Source organism: Puntigrus tetrazona, chromosome 18 (assembly GCF_018831695.1).
Source record: "Puntigrus tetrazona isolate hp1 chromosome 18, ASM1883169v1, whole genome shotgun sequence".
Taxonomy (NCBI): Eukaryota; Metazoa; Chordata; class Actinopteri; order Cypriniformes; family Cyprinidae; genus Puntigrus; species Puntigrus tetrazona.
In genome coordinates this window covers 19,970,595-19,994,575 of record NC_056716.1, presented here as the reverse complement: position 1 = coordinate 19,994,575, position 23,981 = coordinate 19,970,595, and the positions used below count along the sequence as shown (strand labels likewise).

General features: G+C 34.9%; 2 protein-coding genes across 2 annotated transcripts; one reads left to right on the top strand and one right to left on the bottom strand.

The window, feature by feature from the left end:
• The first annotated feature begins 11 nt into the window (after positions 1–11).
• On the top strand, positions 12–2,216 carry nip7 (NIP7 nucleolar pre-rRNA processing protein). Its single transcript, XM_043216844.1, has 5 exons — positions 12–172; positions 554–640; positions 962–1,100; positions 1,358–1,498; positions 1,907–2,216. The coding sequence occupies exons 1-5, from the start codon at positions 117–119 to the stop codon at positions 2,024–2,026; spliced, it is 543 nt and encodes a 180-aa protein (XP_043072779.1). The 5' UTR covers positions 12–116; the 3' UTR covers positions 2,027–2,216.
• A 3,545-nt stretch (positions 2,217–5,761) lies between these two features.
• Positions 5,762–13,115, bottom strand: zdhhc7 (zinc finger DHHC-type palmitoyltransferase 7). Its single transcript, XM_043216838.1, has 8 exons — positions 12,953–13,115; positions 11,450–11,526; positions 9,690–9,983; positions 9,478–9,602; positions 8,485–8,581; positions 7,978–8,059; positions 7,699–7,829; positions 5,762–6,487 (listed from the first exon to the last, which is right to left on the bottom strand). The coding sequence occupies exons 3-8, from the start codon at positions 9,975–9,977 to the stop codon at positions 6,311–6,313; spliced, it is 900 nt and encodes a 299-aa protein (XP_043072773.1). The 5' UTR covers positions 9,978–9,983; positions 11,450–11,526; positions 12,953–13,115; the 3' UTR covers positions 5,762–6,310.
• Between the last annotated feature and the right edge of the window lie 10,866 nt (positions 13,116–23,981).

Here is a 23,981-nt window from a genome sequence, read left to right as displayed (position 1 = left end):
ACGACGTCACTAGTGTGCGACGGACTAAAGCCGACCCACGTGGCTGGCTGGCGGAGTGCGAGAGCTGAGGTGGTTTTCGAGATTGTTTAGCAAGGATATAATTATTATTTTCCATCATGCGTCCGTTAACAGACGAAGAGACTAAAATCATGTTTGAGAAACTCTCTAAATAGTAAGTGACATGTCTCGGTAAAACTCACTTAGAGTATTCACTCATGTATTAGAAAAAAGTTAAGCTTGGTTGTGTCATCATGTCATGTGTAAAGAATCAAAACTATTCCACACTCTTAAGACGTATTGTTTGTTGTATTATCATATGTTGTATAATATTAAAAAATAGATTTGTAGGGTATTTTATTACATGTGTTTTTGTATCATATGGTGTTATTTTTTACCGTTCTTTGTATGATGTTTGGTTTTGTAATATTTAAAGCTGTTATTTATATAATTATTTATAAGCATTGTATACGTTTGTGTAGGATTATTTTAAGCTGGACTTAAAGTAGGTTTTAATACCATTTATATTAAGTACGCCCGATTTCTGTGTTTCTAGTATTGGGGAGAATATCAGACTTCTTATTGATCGGCCAGATGGGACTTACTGTTTCAGACTTCATAATGACCGAGTGTATTATATGAGGTAAGGTTGTCAGCTGTTTCGTTATGTAATATTCCTATTAATTGTATGGTCTCCTTAACTGTTTCCTGTGGAAATTTCCTGTTCATTTGTAGCCTGTTTGATGTAATTAAATGCAAATTGTGTGTGTGTGTGTATGTATATACACACACACACACACAGTGTTAATATTTGAACTGGATCAAAAAAGTTCATCAAAGTTTTCCTAAGAACAAGAATATATATATATATATATATATATATATATATATATATATATATATATATATATATATATATATATATATATATATATATATATATTTGTCATCTTTTCCATTTTAGTGAAAAAATTCTGAAGTTGGCTACAAATATCTCCAGAGATAAACTGGTATCAGTCGGCACGTGTTTCGGAAAGTTCACAAAAACACTGAAGTTCCGTCTTCACATCACAGCTCTCGATTTCCTTGCACCATATGCTAAGGTACATATTAATTCTGATTTACCGCTTTCCTAAATTAACAGTTATCTTCTGGTTTATTCTATATTGTATAAAGCACAATATAAATAAATGCGACTTAATTATGTCTATTTATCTACATTTTAGGCAGTTTCTCTCGTTTTACTGTGTGATTTTTTTTTTTTTTTAAATATATATATTGACATACTGGAATATGATTATATGTTTTGACTGGGTATGTGCGTGCATTATAAAGTATTTCATAATGTATGCCACTGTAGTTTAAGGTGTGGGTGAAGCCGGGATCAGAGCAGTCATTCCTGTATGGAAACCACGTAATGAAGTCTGGCCTGGGAAGAATCACAGAAAACACATCGCAGTACCAAGGAGTGGTGGTGTATTCCATGGCTGATGTGCCGCTGGTGAGACCGTTTGCTCAAGATGGAGCAGCAGTTGTCATGTTAAATTAATATTTCACCTAAAAATGAACATTTACTGAACCTCATTTTTTTGTTCATTGGAACAGATTTGGAGCAATTTAACATACCATCACTTCCTCGCCAACTCATCCTCTGCAGTGAATGGGTGCCGTCAGAATCCAAACAGCTGATTAAAAATACCAGAATAATACACAAATGATCCGCACCACTCATTTAACGTCCTGTGAAAATTTTTAGAAAGCTGTTTAGACCGTCATTCTGACGGCACCCATTCACTCCAGAGGATGAGTTGGCGAGCAAAATTTCTTTCAAAAAATACAATTTTTATGTGAACTGTTCTTTTAAGAAACGGTCTAGTATGGCGCTCTGACTGTTTCGATCTCTCTTCAGGGCTTTGGTGTTGCAGCGAAGACCACACAGGAGTGTCGGAAGGTCGACCCCATGTCCATAGTGGTTTTCCATCAGGCTGATATCGGCGAGTACATCAGAAGCGAAGACACTCTCACATAAGAGGATGTGACGTCTCCAGCGTTCGTGGACCGCTCGTTACGTTCTGGTGGCTGGATGTTCTTTTACACAACCTCGACAGACTTTCGCAGCTTTTCCAAACAGGTTTCCGTGTTTGAACCGTACGTGTTGTATGTGACTATTTCTGCATCAAAGAAATACAAAAAATTAAAACTTCATGGTTTTGAAATAACAGCATTTTTTGTGATTTTTATGAATTATTTTGATAATTATACCGGACAGCTGGGTAATATTATACAAAACCAGACCTATCTTAAAGTCCCTATATTATGGATTATTAAAGGTTATATTTTGGATGGATTTGGGAGTCCCAAAAACACGTTGACATGTTTGCAAAAAAACACTTTCATTGCCTTGTAATATGTATTTATGTTTACCTTATTTGCTCAAGCACTTCCAAACAATTCGCTCAACCCGATTAGATTTTATTTTTTTTGCCACCTAGTGGCAAAGAATGAATGTGCATTTTCATTCAGACCAACTCTAAACATGGGTGGACAATATGCTGATGTCAACGTGAAACGAGACTCATTTTAAAAAGTCGATTCTTTCTTTTGAGAGACAATGACTTTATACACAGTGCCCTTTCAGATTTAAAACTTTGCAGCATGTTTCCATTCATTCAAAATCTATAATGGAGCACTTAAAATCTGTAAGAGGAAAACAGGGTTTAACAAATAAAAAAAAAAAAGGTTAGTTTTTTCCCAGATGTTTCCAACTTCCAATGTTGATAATGTTTTTACAAATCGGCATCTTGTAATGATTTTTGAAGAATCATGTGACACTGAAGACTGGAGTAATGATGCTGAAAATTCAGCTTTGCATTACACAAATAAATTACATTTTAAAGTATATTAAGATAGATGGAAGAAAAAAACACTTAAAAAGGTGTAGGCTTGAACAGCTTTTAAATCTAATGACTTTATTATGTAAAAGAGCTTTACATAAGAAAGAACATCATAACGTCGTGACACTTGAAAGTATCAGAACAATATTTGTTTACACCATTTATTACAGACATGATTTCAGAATCTCTGCTTTGCGGCTGTCGACCCTGTTTCCAACGTTTCCAAGTTCGGACGCCGCTAAAATGAGCTTGAAGCGTTGATGCGTTTCGGCTTGTAACCCGTTTTCCCGCTCGGTGACGCCCGCAGCGCTAGAAAGCTCGAATGTGGGGAAAAGGTGAAAGCTGAAGTTTCCAGATTTTGTTGATAGCATTAGACCGATGATGGGAACGCGCTTGGCTAAACCACCGAGAAATAACATACGTAATGGTTTATTCCCTAATGCTATTCTTCTGAGGCTAATAAAGGTCATTTAAGAGCAAAAATCCCTCTTTACAGTCAGTTTTACAGTCGAGTATCAGCTAAAATTACGTAAGCATGTTTTTAAAAATAGAGTTGAGGTCAGGCAAATACTGTTGCAGTAGTAATAATAGCACAGAATGCAAAACTCTAATTACTCTAACGCAAAGAAAACTCCCTCTTCTACCCAATTAACACACTGTATAAAAAGCACGAGATACATTCTTAGTGATGTGCTGATAAAAGGCAAGTCTTCTCATATCAAATTTAAAACATGATCCTCAGGGATTGCATATAGTACATATTCCCTTTACAGAAAAACGAGCGACTCGTAGACTTGTTTGGAAAGGCTCAAAACGTTTCTTTAAAGTAAAAATAAACGACACCAAGCCATTCTAGTCCAAGCGGAGTTACGCCGCGTGAAAAGCCAATCATGACGAGAAAGGAATGTCTAAAACGAGTTTTGGTTGCCATGACAGTCGTTAACGCTGTATAACAAAATTGGCACACGAATTCATTGCTCACTGTAACATAAATAAAACGCTGGAATCACACTGATATTAATGGCAGAGTAACAACAGCCTTATTAATTCTGTAGTTTTATTTCATCTAGAATCTAGCATTATGGATATCGATGAATCAAATGTCAGAGTGGCTCAAAATTTCAATATCCATTTATCCCTAGTCCTTTTTTTTGTTCAAACACAGTTGGCTTTACCAGAGGACTTCCTGAATGGCTGTTATACAAGAACCTAAGCATCAATACATGTTCAAATATTGTAAACATAATATCCGAGAGCATTAACACACATATGCATCTGTTCTGCTTGGTAAATGGAGTGCTTTTCTAAGCCTCTTAAAATCTATCTAAAACAATCCAAACTGGCCTTTTAGTGCTGTGATAGAATTCTCATGTACTGCCATTTTTATTTTTATTTTTTTATATTTTAAATATATATATTTTAAAGTAAAAACAACTAATCTTGTAATCATACAGCAAAAGCGGATCTCACAAAGCCAGTCAAAAATACATCCAGGACTCCAAAATAAAAAAGGGAAAAAAGTTAATTATATATTGCATGAAGAAAATGAAGTCTATATTTAGGAACATCAGGATTGATGATTTTTATATTTGATAACTCATTAATTGTTTAAATTAAACAGGTAAAAATTAAAGTGAGTAAATAGACTATTTTTACAAAGAGAAAAAAAAAAAAAAAAAAAACTTTTTTATTGCAATATTTTAATATATAATTTAAAAAGGAATTTTATATATTGTGTTATATATATATATATATATATATATATATATATATATATATATATATATATATATATATATATATATATATATACATATATATACACATACACAAGTGCCTCATTATCTTTATGCAAAACATAATTGTAGTTTTTTTATCATTTAATTTGGGGGTCAAATATAGCTGTTTTTGACAGATTTTGTGAGATTCCCTCGAAAACCAAAGCAACACACACATCGTCTCGACCCTGCCAAACAAGTTCCAGCTTCATATGATAAAAACATTTTCCACAAGGGGGAAAAAAAAACCAAACAAACATAGTGGTCATCTTGAAACGATTCTCTAAGCTAAAAGGTAAAAGCAATCTACCGACAAAAAGTGAACAAGACGATGAAAACACGATGCAACGAGAAACACGACATAAAACACAAAGTGATAGTCAGCCTCGGTCAATTGTGCAGCAAACCGACGAGTCTCACCACCCGTCCACGTCAGCTCTTTTACTGGCGCGTGCTAAAATTGTAATCTGCGCGTTAATTAAGAGTTCCTGGCTCAGCCGTGGGCCTCGTGCGCAGAGGACATACTTTAATTATGTATGGCATAATGTGATTTGTCTTTATTTATCTCACAGAGCAGCTTAAGGTCAATGTAAGAATTATATATAGTCACGCCGTCCATTCAAGTTCTTTGCGAGATCGACATTAATTTCAAGACTTTAGGATGAGGCTATTATTATCATCATCATCATCATCTCAAGAATACATCGTTTAGGGTATGTGCTAAAGACAAGGTGACTAAACCAGCTGCAAACTCTCACAATAAAATACCCACTTCCACTAAAATCAAAAGGAAAAGAATAATTATATTTATTTTATTTTTGTGCATTGAGCATTACTTGTAATGCGAAACAGACCTTACAGTCGTTGGAATAATAAAGAAATAAAATTAAGAATATTAATTATATTCAGTACAAAAAAAAAAAATCCTGATGTATAAACACTTAACATTTAAAATAATAGATTACATTACAATAATGCAAATGACATATTTACTTTCAATAGAAAAATAATAGGTGAAGAAATACAGTACAATATAATTTTTATTTTTTTTTCCTTTTGATTTTGATATATATATATATATATATATATATATATATATATATATATATATATATATATATATATATATAAAACCACGTGGGCATTTCCTGACAGTTTTTGTGAGACTCGCATAATTATTTTATAATTTTTTTTTTTTTGGCAAAACACATTCTGTTTGGTGTATGATCTATTTCTATTTCAACAATCGCAACCATTATTTTTGCCGCGCGGTAGCTCTAGATGCAATTACTTCAGGCTGGATAACGGATATTAACACCCTTCAAATGCTCCGTAAATTTCAGAACAACAACAAAAAAAAAAAGGAAAGCAAATAAAAACCCATGAGTGCTTATGTTCATGAAGACGATGCGAGTATAACAAGAATGATCCGCCGTCCGAGGTATTAATGTGTGGACACAGACAGGCTGTATCGAGACGTAGCCTCATTGTTCCAGGAGCGACATCAGTTATTGAACAGGTTTTCACCGTAGTACCTCCAAACCTGCTTCAGCATTAAAGGAAGGAGTCCTATGTCCTATGTGAGGGGGGGTAATAGGCATGAAGGCAGACGGCTGTGCCTTATTAGACAGCATTCTTCACTCAGACGGAGAACTCGGCTCCGTTCTTCCGGGCGCGAACCATCAGAACCCGAAGGCGGAGTCCAGCAAAAGGGTTGAACCAGAGCAGAGAGGGCGGCCCGCCGAAAACAGCCTTCATGCCGTCCCATCGCACCCGCCGCTCCCACGTGGGCTTCTCGTTCTTCAGTCGCTCGATTTCCTGCACGGGTCAGGAGAGAGATGTAGAGTTAGGGCTGGTACAGTCAGTGCATTGATACAGAACTAAAAAAGAAGCAATACTATACTCATAAGATGAAACATTTTCAATTTTACAATTAAGTTTGTTTATATATAAGTACAAATATACAATTAAACATACATCTAATGAAAGTATTAAATAATTATATAGTCTTTCAAGTTGTAAAAATGTAAAAATTGTCGAAGCAGAATTATTTTTTAAAATGTTAATTATATTTTCTGAATAAAATTACATTTCCGAATAAAAGTTGTCTATTATTTTTTTATTAATTATTTAAAACTAAATTAAAATGCATTTATGATTGATATAATACAAATAAAATGAATAATTTTAATATATGCATATTAGTATTTTACTATGAACTCAATTTGAAATGTAGATCTGAAAAATAGTGAAGCATAAAATGGGGGAAACTTTTTACTGCTTTATTATATATAAAAATTACAATTGCATATATTTTACGATTAATAAAACATACACAGCAGAAAATAAAAATGTTAAACTCAAACGCAGTGAATTTGAATTGAAGATATATAAATAAAATACATTTTATATATATATTAATAATAAAATATGATTATTATAATATAATAGATCTGAGCAATATTGTGACATAAAATAAAAATATCTTTTTATTGCTTAATTATACATATAAAAATTAAAAACACAAATATTGTATAGATTAACACAGTGGTTCCCAACCGGTGTGCTGCGGCACTAAGGGGGTGCCGTGAGATCTTTGAGGGTGCCGCCAAAATTTCAACAAAATTTTTTATTAAGGCAGAATCAGTGTAAACAGTTTTCTCATATCATCTAGGACTAGGTATAAGGTGTTGTTGCATGCAAACTCTCGAAATGAAACAAATAAATAAATAATAATAAAAAGCTACGGAGATTTTAAATATCTATTTCCTTATAAGGGTGCGGGAACTTTTGAAAGGCTTTCCAAGGGTGCCTCAAACAAGAAAAGGTTGGGAACCACTGGATTAACGCAATAAAAATAACTAAAATATAATATTAATTTATTAAATATGTATATATTAAAATATAACTAATTCTTCAGGGTTGTTGTTCTTAAAAAAATGATAATACACTATAATAAATAATAAAACAGACATGACTGTAAAAGTCCAGGTCAGAGTAACTCCGGAGGGTTGTGGAAGTCGACCTACCGTCTCATCATTACAGATGGAGTGAATCTGAGTGCCGAACATGACAGCGGTGAAGGTGAGGAACAGCAGTGCTTCCAGACACAGGAAAATCAGCAGCATCACCGCCACCGGTGGAGAGAAATCACTACACTCTACAGAGCAGAGAACAACAACACAAAATCAGTGCTGGAAGATTGTAATAATTACTGACTTAATATATACGCTAAGTGTTTTCTTGAACACTTCACTACGTATGACGTGATATCATCTGTCCTCCGCTCTCAAATGTCTATTACCCACCATTCCACTGGACTTTGACACAGGTGAAGAAGTGGAAACCGCTGAGACACAGCGCATGCAAAGAAATGGAGGCTATGTACATCTGAAAAAAAAAACCACAAATATAAATTACCACTTTCCACGTAAAATGCTTTTGTCATGTTTTAAAATGCTGACACTTTATGATGAAAACCTCTAAATATCGTTGCGCACTTACGTTTATCAGAGTAAAGGTAATATTAAGGGCAATAAAGCAATATAAAGTGTAAATGGAAACCTTAGAATAATAAAAAACTAATTCAATAATTATTTATTAGCACGGGACATTAGCTTATCCGTAGATAATTTGTCTTTACAGCCGTCAAAGATCACAATACCAACAAATAACTGCTTTAGAACCGATCGTGTGCTCACAGCTCATGCCAACAGATCAATCGTGTATTTTCTTTAAAACTAAGGCAAGAGAAGGTCAGCAGGTCCGCCGCGAAAAAATTATAAAGAAGAGACGGCAGTCTCAGACACACTCACAGTGAAGAGGACAAAGAATCGCTGATTGTTCTCGCCCACACAGTTGTTGACCCAAGGACAGTGGTGATCCATCTTCCTGATGCATCTCTTACAGATACTACAACAAACAAAACAGAAGAAAACAAGATGAGAACGTCTAGAAGTCACCGATGCTTGGCCTTTAAAAAAATGACTTGATTTCAAGTAGATATGGAAGACAAAACAGGACTTTTCTGGGTCTTTTGAAATAAATAAATAAAAAAACAATACACTACTAGATTTTTTTACTAGAATAATACTTTACCTCATCAATTAATCAGTAATAGCACAGACGCTTTATTTTATTAGCATACAGAAAACACAAAAATATTAACCATTTAATACAATATTAATAACTACATTTAACAGCTACCCTACAAACTAAGCAGCAAATTATGAAATTATTGAGGGAAAAGTCAATAGTAGTTAATAGTTAACAATGAACAAATATCAGCTATTCTATAGCTTTCTATTTTATAGAAGTGCTTTTGTTTTAAACTTTCCTGTCAGCTTCCCAACCGTTTTCAACACTTATAATAGGATTTTTTCCTTTTAGGAGCAAATCAGGATATTACAACGATTTCTGAAGGATCGTGCGAAGGCGAATATAGAATATAGAATATATTCAAATAGAAAAAAAGTTACTTTAGACAGCAAATTCTAATGTATTTTTTAATCAAATAAATGCATAAAATAATTTTGGTGGCATATATTGAAACTAAACTGCAGAAATGACTTTAAGTTATGGTTTAAGTTATGAACACATTAAAATATGAAAAGCCATGTTTACATATCAATGCCTATATTGTATTTAGACAGGGAGGATTTTATTCAATCAAATTGCAAAAAGATTTGCCAGTCAATTTAAATGCAAGACATAAATGAACTGGTTTCGGTGCTGGTCCGACTTTGAAAAAAGCCGCAAAACACAGTAGATTGTAATAGATTGAGTAATTGATCAGATGCTGGTCATACCTGCAATGGTGTGCCCTCTCTGGTTTAATGCTGCAGCATTTCGGACATTTGTATATGACCTCTCCTGGCTTCAGCTGCAGGCTTTCCATGTATTCTTTAGTGGCGTTACCTTTGGGAACAGCTCCCTGATAAACACGGCACAACTTACATCAATAACACCCATCATAAAATGTTCATTACCGCACTGAATCAAAATAACGGTCCTTTCTTACCGGGTCCGTCAGCATGGTTCGCAGATGTGACGTCAGTGCCAGCACGGCAAGGAAGTTGAACACCACGCCGTTGATGAGAGAGTACCAGAAGCTTTTGGAGGGGAGCAGCATGACAAAGTTCACCACGAATTCTGCGTACATAACCAGAAACCAGGTCATGAAGGCGCACACCATCCCGCAGCTGTCCTGGATGAACCAGACGCGGCTGACCGCCACCTCCTCCTCTCCTCCGCCGAGCAGGGGCTGGTGCTGCTCCACATCCCTCAACCGGTGTCCTGAAGACTGCATTCTCACCTGCAAAAAGACAGAGAGAGAGACGATGAGCAGGACGAGCAAGACACCCAGTGGCAGACACTGATAATGTTACTTTATGCACATAGGAGAAGCATTGGAAAGCTTTACAACATGTGCACTACAGTGAAACGATTATAGGGTTGCTAGTACATCTCACAAATGACAAGTAACATTAAATATTTTTTATAAGCAGGTGAACCGAAACTGTGTTTTCTTGTAAAAGGTAATCCAATATTGTTTTTTTTTTCAATTGTGGCAACACAAAATGCATGTATCTGAACGCATATAATGTATATCCTTCAATGCTCTGTAAGTCGCTTTTAATAAAATTATTTGCTAAATACGTAATTGTCATTATTTACTATGCCAAGCATCACATGCACTGCTTAATTTGATAGTCTGATGATGCTACAGACATTAAATTATTAACTCAAGTTGTGTTTGGTTAAAGAAAGATGAGTTACTTTTCCTAATGATTAAATGCACAATTTTTATTTAAAAAAAAACTATAAACTTCTATTTAAGGAAAGACTCGAACCACCAGACTTGAGTTGGTGGAATTGAATTAGATTTATTTTTGTAATTTAATTTTTCATTTTAATTTAAGATACAGTTCAAGTAAATTGTTTCAGTACATCAAGTTAAACTGCTTTGGCAACAACAGAATTTTTATTTTATTTTACTTTACTCAACATAAATGTTTACTCATGGTTCAGCTTAAATTAGCTATAATTATAATCAGATTTCAGAATGAAATGACACTGAAGACTGGGGTAATGTTGATCATTTAGAAGAAATAATAAATAAAACATTTGTAATTATACACCACAGATTTGCTGTATTTTTTTTAATAATAACAGCCTCTGTGAGCAAAAGAGACTACCAACCCCAAACTTTAAAATACTTTGAATCAAGCATGCACTGCTCTCTAAATAATATAATAACCCACTAAATATTTTAAAATTCCCAACTCCATCCGCTAGAAACAGACACAAATAAAGTGAAAGTCAAAATCTAAGAAGCCTCATGTTTATATAATTAAACTTTCAGTGCGTAAAAAGCTTCGGGAGGGTGCCAGCTTCAAAATGAAGCTCTGTTATAATGCTATGGAAACCATTTATTATCCCGTATCACTGGAACTTCACTGCCAAGCTGCTGTCTTTTGTTAAAGAAACAAGGAAGAAGTTTCTATCTGCAGCTTGGGCTGAAACTTAGCATCTAATTTACATAAATACTTTTGAGATGCAAATCGTTCACAAAACAAAAGGCCAAACAGCCTAAAAGTAAGATTTGAATGGTCAGTGCCAAAAATGACAACGTACACCCATTCCAAAGCAGAAAACAGACTGTAAAATACTGTGAGAGCGTTTACGCTACACGCTCACCGGAACGTTTCTGATTTTCGGACAAATTAAAAATTTGTTACATACTGTGAGGGTTTTGTTGAAGTGATGCAAATGACTTACCACGCAGAGCGTCCCTCACAATGACATCCTCTCGAACCCTGTCGGGTTTGAACTCAAAGGCATCCACAGTCTGGAGCCTGCAGAGGACACACACATACAGAGAATCATGGGGTAAGTGATTATACCTACAGCAAGAAGTGAAAGTGTGTCAGTAAGCGGAGCAATGCAGATAAGAGCCTTATTTTCAGCCTTACACACAATTAGCCTTCATCTCTAATAATCATTTAAATACATGTATAAACAAGCTCTATAGTTTACAAATCCAAATCTGAACCCTAAAATAACACACAGACTCAACTATATTCCATTGTTTTATAATTAATACGTACATGCATACATATACACTGTACATACATACATACAAATATACATATATATGTGTATGTATGTATGTATGTATGTATATATATATATATATATGTACAGTGTATATATGTATGTGTGTGTGTGTATGTATATATATATATATGTATATATATGTATATGTATGTATATATATATATATATATATATATATATATATATATATATATATATATATATATAATTTTTGTGACTTTTAACACTAGTTTACGCTTACAATTTGAAAAGTACTGTGTTTAACAAAGAGTCATGAAGTATACATTGTGCTTATACTGAATCCTTAACTGTTAAATGAATATAGACAGCACCAATGACACATTACAAGATTTTAAATAACTATACTTAAGTAAATAGCCAATGAAGGCTTACATGACAACGTCTCAAAAATCTCGACATTCATCCCAGCTTTTGTGTTTCACGAAAATATCAGGGCGTGTAAGCCATGATATGACATTCATTTCCAGTTAAGCTCTCCTTTTAAATCCTTCATAAACAAAGCTACTTTGAAAAGAGCCTATCATAAGCTAGGTTTCATTACCACCTTTTTGACACATCAGATAACGCCGTGTTTGATTTCAACCTGCCAAAAACCCAAAGTTTCCCTCAGCCAGATGTAACCAACTAAATCAAAAATATGCCCTGCTATCAAAAGATTCGTGTTCGTAAGCCCAAACATCAATAATAGTGACGATAAAAAAACAAAAAACTAAAACTTTAATTCACACAAAAAAGCGAAAGTGTCACTGGCCTGTTATGAGGAAACGTGTTTTGATTTGCGAAATTTTTCCCGGGCAGCTAAAAATAACAAACAGGCACAACATTTAGCGTGTATACTGCGATTACTTGTTGTTATTTTGCAAACGTCCATAGCAACCATCACAACAACACACCTATATATTTGTTTATTTCTGTTTAAGATGAATCTCCCGGCACACCCTTCATCTAACTCGTCGTTCGGTTATAATATTTTCAACCTGCCCGAATTACACCTAATATATCAGCAACGAGCTATTTAACTATTCTGACAGTCTCCTTATAAAGCAGCAAAACACATTTAAATCGGCTGCTAAATCGCAGCCACCCAAACATCACCACGATTCACTTTCTTTATCGAAATACCGAGCTTTTTCTTTCGCTTACCGCCTCCGAAATCAGATTTTATCCACCAGTTGTGATTCTCAGATGAGCGATGGGCAGATATAAATAGATCGTTTCATTTCTCAAGCTGTTTAAAGGGTTTCATAGGTGAGAAATAATGATGAGGGTCACACACACTTCCGGGGTCCAGTGCGATCATTTCTGCTGCTTCGGCTGTCTGATGAGTGACAGGCCGCTCGCACACGCCGCTCGTCTCTGACCCCTACCGGCGGCTGCGGAGAGCTGCAGCGCGCTGGGAGCATCCTAATTTAATAAGCACCTCCAGGGAGGTATCAGGTGCCCTCTGCTCACTTTCTGTCTCAGTGGCAATTCAACAATTATTATTTTGTATAGAGTAGGGCCTCAAAGGGCAACTGTGCAGAAGACCAAATTAATATGTGCTGTAACGTGGATTCAACGCGTCATACATGTTACTTTCTTTGTAATCGATATTTTAAACTATATGAAATTCAGTAATATATTTTATATCATAGTCTGTGACTGGTTAACAAATAGTAAAAGGTGAATTAATAATAATAAATAAATGGTGAACAATAGATAAATTAATATATAAAAAATATTTAATTAAATAAATAATAATATTAAATAAATTAATAAATAAATTGGACATCACCATTTTGGTGTCTGCATTAAAATACATTCACAAAAATCATTTAAAAAAATAAATGCAAGTAAATTTTCTACTTTCATGTGTAAAATAACTTGTGGCAACGTCAAAATAAAAATGTCACAATATGATAAGTGTAAAACTGTCATTTAGCATAATAGGGAGGAATTAGATTTTTACCAATACATCTTTAAATAAACACATAAAATACCAAATTAAAAAATGTATTTGTTGTCTTGGCATTTTCAAGAAAGTAAAACCGAACACACTTAGTTATCAAAGCTTAATTATTCAAATAAAATTATTTCATAGTAATAATATTTAATAATTATTTTAAATAATAATAAAACACCTACAATGCAAATGTAGATTTATGCAGGAACGTAAGCAATTTTACAGCCAAAATTAATATTTATGTCTACAAATATTGTTAAAAAAAATTAAGTTTACTTTTATTTGCTTTAGTCCTTTACTTAAAAGCATGTATTTAGATTTATACTTAAATAAATAAACTTTGGATATAGCATTCATATTCATATCAAAAAGGTGTGTGGGTAAATTGACTGTATTCCCCACACGGTGGCGCTACAGATCTCAGGCACATTTCCTCTGTTGAGTATTGACAAATATATCCATGCATAATCCAAGTTAAAACATCATTTAAATAATGACTTCTCAGATTCATTCGAGTATCGAAGCTCATCGTAAACCGCAGTGAGTCATAACCTCTTCGAGATATCATGTAATGGTGATAGGTATGATTATGATGCTTTGTGATCTTTCCTCTTCGTGTCCTTTATAACCTCTTGGTGCTTTTAATGCCTCATCAGGCTTATCACTAGTGTCCTTCTATGAATATTTCCCTTAAACCGTTTCCTGGTAAACCGTTTTCTCCTCCACCCCTAAACTGTGTGGCCCAACATTTATCCTCTGCTCTGTCGCACCAAATAAATAAATAAAAAGTCAGCAGCCACGCGCTGCTGGCAAAAGCTCAAGCAGATTAAAGGCTGAAGCGTGCCAACAGGACAGGAGCTCTCTCCGTTTCCCAGACTGCACCTCTGTTCAGGAACACTCAGGCCGCGTCTGACAGTGTCTGTTTGAGCAACAGCTGGGCTTATAACACAACATCATCCACAGTGCATTTCAAATCAGAGCCGAGCTCATCCAGCTCACAGACATGCACCTACTAAAACACACCCCATATATTAGCAATATCACTCTGGGATTTATGAAGAAGTTTATCATGAGTCCATCAAAACCCTTACGAAACCTGATCAGACTAAAAGTTCAGACCAAATCACAATTCAACCTAAAATCGAAAGGATGAGCCCGTTCTCTTGAAAATACGTATAAATAGCACTCCAAATAAAACCAAAAACTGGTGGTATTTATATGCAAAAATTGACTTTGATGAGTATAAAGTAAGTACATGCATGCAGTTTTTGTGTGCATGTGACACCCATCCACCCCAATCTTGTCCACTGCATGGCATATACAAGCCAAAGTCTATACGTAATAAATAAACAGCACTTGCAAGTTTACATAGGCTAGTTAAAGGGGTGCAAAATTCACTTTTGTTGTTGAATGTGTATTGGAAGTGTGTGTACACATCTATTCTATATATAATCATAAAAAAATGTTTTAAAAATCCCCTTTCTCAAATTAGGTTGTTCTGAGATTTCCATCAGAATGACGTAGTTCTGCACAGGCCCCTCCCACTGTGTTTGATTTACCTTAGACCCGCCCTAGTGATCATTTCTCGTTCAAAAAAAAAGAAAATTTTTTCGAGTCATTTCGTTCATTTTGGCAAAACATAATTAAAATGTCACGAGTCACTTCCATAATGTATCTACTATGTACGCAAACGTTGATCTCACAACAAACAATACAAAACTATAATGCTATGAGAAACAGAAACGACTGATTTATTGTTTACTTGGGTCTTTAGTCTATGGTTAGCTCACCTCACCTCTTATCTGACAAGTCTTTAGGTTTGAGTGGTTTGTTGATTGCGAGACAGCCCCACAAGCTTTAACCAAAGCAGTATGATCAGGAAAGATAATTAATTACTTCATCTCCAACTAATTTCAGTACAGAATCTATAAGATATTGCGCATGCGCGAGTGAACGAAGCACTCCCCAGGACGACTCGTTCTTTCCGAATCACATTAAAGATTCGTTCAAAGCAACCCATCGCTTGTATCGACGCTGGTCTGGTGCAGGGGAAGACGAAATGTGTCGGATGGTTGCTGGATGTAATAATGAATATAGCAGTCGCCATTTTCTCCCGACATCCAAGCCGCTGGAGACGCAGAGGATTGTCGTTACTTTTGTTTTGAGGACTGTGCCTATGCATTATCTGCCTAAACGCATCTATGTTCGTGAATCAGCTTCGGAAGAAGTAAGTATAATATTTTTTGTGAATCTCTGCACATTGCCTTTCTCAATAACCTGCTAATTAGCCTGCTAGTTTAACGTTTAAAGTCTGCTCGTCATCCCGCGGATGAAAGGGGCGGAGTCAGCGGAGCTCATTAGCATTAAAGCAACATGGACTTGAATAGCTCGGTGGTGATGGTGATTTTGAGAGGTTAAAGATGGTGTGTTTTTTACACTACCATTGAGAAATTTTGACAAGTATGTTAAAGCATTTTAAAGGGGTCATATGAGGTTTCTAAAAAAAAAACATTTATTTGGTGTAATGGTGTAAAAATGCATTAAATAGAATAGTTAATGTTAATGTGAATTAATGGGAAGGTCAACAAAGAAGTTCTTGTTTAATAGAAATGTCTTGAGTTGGGTCCAATCTGTGCTCTTGGACAGTGACCATTTCTCTATGCTTCTTTCGGGCTCCTGTTATAGACTATCAAAAATTAAATTGAACCAATATAAGTATTCACTTGTTCCCTAAACAGTTCAGCTGTCAAATGTGTCTTAAGTAATTTGTTGGAGACATTTACCGTGTTTTACCTAGATTTTGAATGTATTTATGTGCGAATGTGTTGTAAGGGTCTGTTTTATTTCTGTCTTCTGCTGTCTTTGTGAAAGTAGTTTCGCAACAATGTTGTTTTTAAAAAGTCATCATATTAAAGTAATGCAATTAGAACTGAACTAGAATAAAACACACTTATTATAATTGATTTCTATTCTATTCTGTTCTTCTATTCTTTCTAATGTAATGTAAAAAAACACGGTTATTAGAATTGATTTCTATTCTGTTCTATTCTTCTATTCTTTCTAGTGTAATTAAAAAAAAAAAACATTTTAATAAATGTTTAAAATACTTATTCAAATGGTAAAGTATATGGACGTGTTTGTTGTACAGCCTTTAATTTATAATGATTTTTTTTTAGTCATCATAAACCTATATCTCTCAAATTAAACATTCTCATCAGGATTCACATATATTTTAGAATATTATATTATGATTATTAATACATGCATGTTAGAATTTAAGTGACTGTTGTGAAAATAATGTTACTATCAAATATATGGACTGTGCTTGTGCATGTTTGGATCCGATCAAAGGTCATTTCAGTTTTTAAAGGTATCGTTTGCATGTTAAAATCTCGTAAAGTGTGAAATTAACGGCGCGCCGTAATTCTCTTCATCGCCCCGTTTTGTTCCATGCTGCTTGTAGTATGCAAAGAGCATTGAAGGGATAATGATTTTGTCACCTGGCCAAACTGAAGCAGCAGTGAGCAGCGAGTGCTTCGGCTCATAATGACTCACATACAGCAGGCCTGGCAGGTGGCGACGCTGTAACAGTCTGCACAAAACATCTTTGACTAAACCTGAATTATTAAACATCCCACTAATGCCACGAGCCCCTCCGCGTGGAAAAACCTGGGTTTAAGAGTCAGAGCTAATTATTTTTTTAAAAGCCTTTACAAACCTCTCAGAAACGGCCTCCGCGGACAAAGTTAATTCACCGAACGTGCATGCAGAAACAAAAGTGCATCCAGCAGTTTCGTGTAATGAGTTGCGTGCCGTTTTTGCTGTGAATAATTTGAGTGGCAGTTCTTGAGTAATATGACACTTACATCATGTTTCCCTCTGAATTAATATTTCAGTTTTTGTTATGGTCTCTCAAACTGCTAGGCTGATTTTAGATTCATGCTTAGCATATCAAACATAAAATTGTATGCATTTGTATTTAAATATATGTATTTTGTTTTTAATAAACCTTCATTTTATTAGTGCGCATCGCAGAGACCTATATTTCCCATAATGCATTAATTTAAGTCTTTAAACAACAACATTAAAACAAGAGGACACGCTTAGAAAAGCCTGTCATGCCTAAATGAACACATGGGATATCTCGGGATATCATGGGATATCTATCTAAAAATGTATGCGTTCTAACCATATATTCTAACGAATTGTACAACTGTAGTTTCAGGTACTGACTGTGTGCTTTATTTATTGTTAAAACCGCATCTAATGCGAGTTTGAATATCATTTTCCATATCCTTCATAGTTACACTGAAACCAATGCGCGAGAGCAATGTGCTTGCAAAGAGACTCCGCCCACACATTGTTCTGATTGGCTGTGAATGTCTGATTACTTACGCAGCTTATTGTGAATAAAATAATTTAAAAAATTAAAAATAATAAATATTTTTTATTTAAAAATTTTTTAAATAGAAATTAATAAAAAATAAAATAATTATTTTGCAAAAAGTGAGAATTGTGATGTGATGCGTTGCCTATATAAACATATATTTTAAAAATGAATTACATTTTTTTATATTCTGTAAATTCAAAATGCAGAGTAAAATGGTTTCGAAACTGAGAATTCTGAGAAAGAAAGTCTCACAAAAGTTTAGATATCGTGATTCGTTTTCAGAATTATGGGAAAAGAGTGAGCTATAAAGTCTGTACTGTAAAATAAAAAGTCACAGTTGGACTGTGAGCTGGAAATGGACATCATGGGGACAAACAAATCGCTTGTTGCTGAATATTCATGCATTACGTTTGATTAGATTGTGTTAGATATCCTGCATTTCCTAAACTCTCACAATACAATATAAAAAAATCTGAATAACTGAAATCAGATGATTTGTAATATACAGTACAAATAACAGACACTCTTGCTATTTTAATAGAATGTAAATAGAATTAGAATTATTATTTGCACTTAGTGTAAATATCAACACTGCTATTTTTATTTAGTTGTGTGCAGGTAGACCTATTATTAAGATAATAATATGCCCCGTCTTTTGAGAGCTTAAGTATATGTTGTTTTTTGCAAGATATACATTGGATAGTATGGAATGAAGCAAGAGGAAGCTTTCACTCTCACCTCAAGATCTCAGCTATCCCTGGGTGAAGATGAGATGGGATTAGTGCTAAAACTGGCACTGACAGATGCTTCGTCTCCTGTCCAGATGATCCCTTTTAGTGGGGAGAAGTCATGGTTCATAATGCAACTGCATGGCATCAAGGTCACCCGTGAGAGGCTCAGCAGATTTACATTAAAGTATAAATATGAATATAAGGGGTATGTATAATAAAGGGTGTGTGCGAACAGACTAGAAGGGTTAACGATAGATTAAAACGCCAAACGAGATTTATCTTGGGTTCAATAGCCATGATGAGGCTTGTCATTAAGACACTAGTAAGGGGATGTGAATCTCCGGTTACGCCAGGTCAGATATTGCGTGTAGGACTTTGCCAGGAACTACACAGTCTGTGAATCTCTGGAGCGCACCATCAATAATTCAATAAAGAAGACGAGCACTCCTTTTACCGTTCTTTTCATCTGGCTGGGGTGCTGTTTTATTTTTTTCTTCATTTTCAGCCGATAAAACGCTCATCTATTTTTAATGCATGCGCAAAAACTCCAAAAGGAGCTCTAAATATTCACTGCAGCCTATTTGGATATCTAGAGGAAGAAACACGGAATGGAATATTTAGAAGCACTTTATGGACATGTTTAACATAAAGTTCTGTGCACAGTGATTTTTCTGTATGTATGAATGAAATATTTGGAAGAAATACTGCATTTGAGATGCGGGATCAATGCAGCTTGCTTTTTCATTTCCATTTACAACAATGCAATCAACTTGATGTTTCCATGAATTAGAATTCATATCAGCCATGATTTTGTCATGTGATTTGAGTTTACACCAAATTAATATAAAATCTATATATCTGCTTACATTTTTTTACACGTTCTATTAAACATTAAAGACATACTTAATAATAATTGTATAATATTTAATTTTTGTATTCCGTTTTTGTGTCCATACAGCAATATGTAATACAGTGAAATATATCTTTAAATATATGTAAAAATATGCAACAAAGAAGTCTGATATATTTAAACAAATGTATTTATATATATATATACTTACACATAAATACACACATATATATATATAAGCATTAAAAGTTTATTTTTCCCTCATTAAAAAAAAAAATACAGTCTCAAGTCACATTTATAGAAAAAAACTTTGTCTAAAATAATTTGTCTAACACACACACACACACACACACACACACACATACATATATATATATATATATATATATATATATATATATATATATATATATATATATATATATATATATTAGCTTTGAGTGTTGTAGCATATATTTAAATATATGATATATAATTACAAACGTCAGTGTACTTAATCTTTGTATTTCTAAAAGTACAGAAGGTTCTGTAAATGCATATACATTTATTTGCTGGTTGCTGACATCCTCCTGCCTCAGTTTAAGTGCTCTATCCCTTTTGAAAACTTTGATCTGAAGAAGCCATTTCACATGGTCAGAAGATGAGTGAGGAAAAGGCTACTTCCATTAAAAGGGGCATTAGTGAGCATTATAGTGTTAATCCAGGGGCCCTTAGTAACCTGGTAATCTGGATTACAGCATGTGCAGATCATCCTGTGGTTTGGGCTGGTGACCCCTCAGTCAAAGACCATCTTTATAGTGCATTAGCACATTTTCTGTACAATTTCAGTGTTTGATTTACTGTGAAGCTGCTTGAGTAAACACTCACAACTGTATGTCTTCCTCTGCTCGGTGTTTCTCATTAATATGTAATCTTCCGCAAATGTTTAAGTGCCCCAAGGGGTCAGTAAACACACTTATTTCACTTCTACGGCTCGGCACAGTCAAATGTGCCATCCTTTCCATAGTTAATTTACTGGAAGTTCTTTTTAGGATAGCTCATCTGGTCCAAAATCTTAAAGGTGTAGTCCACCAAGAAAAGATATTCCATCATAATTTACTCTCTTTCGTGTTGTTTTGAACCTGTTTGTGTTTCTTTCACGAAAAAAGATACTTTGAAACATTAAACAGTTTCTTTCCGTATTTACTTCCACAGTGTTTTTGTCCATGCAATAGAAGTCAAAGGAAACTAAAAACTTTTTCAGTTTTGGTAGCAACATTACATAAATATATTTTCCACAGAAGAAAGAAATGCATGGAGTTAAGCCAATCAAAACAGATTCAGTTGAACTATAAGCATCATTTTTTGATGGACTATGCCTTTAAAGAGTACATTTTAAGTTCAATATATCCAGGGAAAGTGTAGAACCTGCCAGTATGAACCTTACTGCTTCTGACATGAAAGCTGCTGGAAGCTTATGGACTCATTTGCCCTCTCCAAGGCTAAGAGCTTCCTGCCGTGGGTGTATTTCAGGTCAGCTCTCCATCCACTGGAGAAGAGCTATTAAACATCAAGCAACATTTTCCCCGATTTTCTCGGATCAAATCAGCTCAAAGCAGAAATGAATATGGAATTCGTAAAGGTACTCATGAAAACAACAATAAGCTGCCAGCACCAGATGTCATGATTAGGTTTTGAACAGATGGTAACAAACGAGGTACCATTAAATGAAATAGACTTGTTCCCCGAATTAAATATGAATTGCACTGCAGGGTGGTGCACGCATTACCATATTCTTGGTATTTGCATGGTGTTTCGAAGAATACCAGGATGCATTAGGCCTGTATATGCAGCCTATATGAAGTCTCTTGGGATGGGCGTATTGTGGTGGCACAGCTGGCAGATGTGATGGGAGGCCAACTCAGCCAGTGGCCTGCAGGGACACGCTGTTTTTAACCCTATGGGGCTGCGATTGCAATGGCATATCCTACTCTGCATTTACACAGCAGGTTTTTTTTCTTCTCGGGTCGCCCAGCAGGTGAAGTGTCATCGTGGCTCTTGCTGTGCAGCAAAACAATATGCAACACAATCGGAAGGGAACTATGTATCTGTTTTACAACACGCCAAGTAAAAATGAAAACTCGTGCGTGCATATGATACAACGTTTTTGGTGTTCCTATGACGATACGCATCTTCCCCACAATCCCAGTCCTACCCAGCATATACACGTCAAAGTCCATCTTCAACAATACCACGGGTATTATTTGGCGTACTATTAATACTCGCATTCATGAAATCGGGTGGCGCAAACATGTTAAAGAATAAAATTAAAAAAATGGTATGGAATAAAATACCATTGAAGTCAATTACTATCAAACTGTTTGGTTAACAATATTCATTTAAATACATTTAATGTTCAAAAGCGAGAAACTCATAGATTTGGAGGGAAATTATGAGGGGAAAAAAGGTAACTATACCTTTAAGTTTAAAATAAAATCAGTGCTTCTAAAACCTTGAGATAAAGAAAGAGACTAGAAAGGACCAGAAATAGGCTTAAAATACTTTTAAAATGAGATTAAAACGAGATAAAAACGAGACATTGGCGGTCCGTAAATTAATTGTTATTTGGCTGCAGCTTTTTATTCAGAGCATCTCCCAGTGAGCTAATTGCAGAGACGGTCCCGCTGGAGCAGACCTGAAGAGTCTTTCTCACAGGGACCACAGTGACATAACAGCAGCAAAGCTACAGCTGATGGTTGCCCCAGTCTGGGATCCTAATCACGACGTTGGCGATAGCAGCAGATTCTTCCCCTTTACACAGCCTGTGCGGCTCTGTATCCGCGTATGCTCTGAGGAAAGGGTAAACTGAGAACAAAAATCAATATTTCCTTCTTATTAATGCATGACTAATCCTTCATTCAAATATATTTGTCATTCTCAACTCCGCATGCTTTCTCATTCAGTTTAGAGGAAATACCCCAATTAGGCTCTTTATGAAAACTTACCGAACATAGGGATAACTAAATAAAAATGTGTGATAAATTAGGATACATATAGATAGATTGATTTATGTAAATCTTTGTCTGTTTATGAAATACATATTCATTGAACAAGTACTCTTGGAGAGCAATACATCTAATAGCCTACTCTGTCTCTGGTTTCATTATAACAAACAAGTGGCTGTCTGTTAATGAGAGACCCAATCTGACATAAGATGTTTTGAAATGAGATGCTTATGAAAGCCGCACACGGCTGAGTGGTTGCCAATGGTGATTAAGTGAAAGTGACCCATATAGAAAACAAATCTTACTGATAACCATATGCTAGACAGCACATAAACACACGATTATCTACGAATCATATTTGGAGTTTAAACTCAGGATTTGTCCAATACAGTTTTCCATTTGAAAGAACCCAACTGAAGATGACTAAATCTTTTCTGGGAATGCAGAGTTAGGCTACAACAATGATATTTAGCAAAACTTTCATGGTATGGAATAAAATACTATTGGAGTCAATTACTATCAAACTGTTTGGTTAACGATATTCATTTAAATACATTTAATGTTCAACAAAAGCGAGAAACTCGTAGATTTGGAGAGTAAATTATGAGGGAAAAAAGGGTTTTGGGTAACTATACCTTTAACCTTTAAGTGCTTCTAAAACCTTGAGATAAAGAAAGAGCCTAGAAATAGGCTTAAAATACTTTTAAAATGCAGTAAAAGTAGTTCAGAATTGTTTAAAAGCTTTGGTCGTTGTGTTGGACGGCCTGTATCTAAAAGTAAACTGTTCTATTCGTGTAGTCCTCTTTCACAGGGGAATTCTGTACAAAATGTATCGCGCATCTCTATAAAAACGCTGAATCATACACGTTTCCTATTTTTAGGGTCAGCCTGATGTGATGCACAGCCCCTCAAAGAGCTAATTATGATACGTTTGCTCCATCTAAAATAAGAATCACAATTTCTGTTAAAGCCCATATTTAAGCTCTCGTAAGCTTCGCTTGTTAACAAAATAAACCCTAAGCCACTCAGCATCAACGCTTCCAAGCTGGGTTAAAAATTCAAGGCGTTCTAAAACCGCTTGAGAGGCGTCCAAATTAGTAAAGGAACGACTATATTTGATGCAGACCTTTTCAGCCATTCCATCAGTGTAATGGTTTATGAATATCAGCTCTGATTAAATATCGGACTGCATGTTCTTTCTTTTTTTTTTTTTTTAAAGGTAGCACTGCCACCTGTTCCTTCACTATTACAAAACATCTCCTGCGGCACAAAATA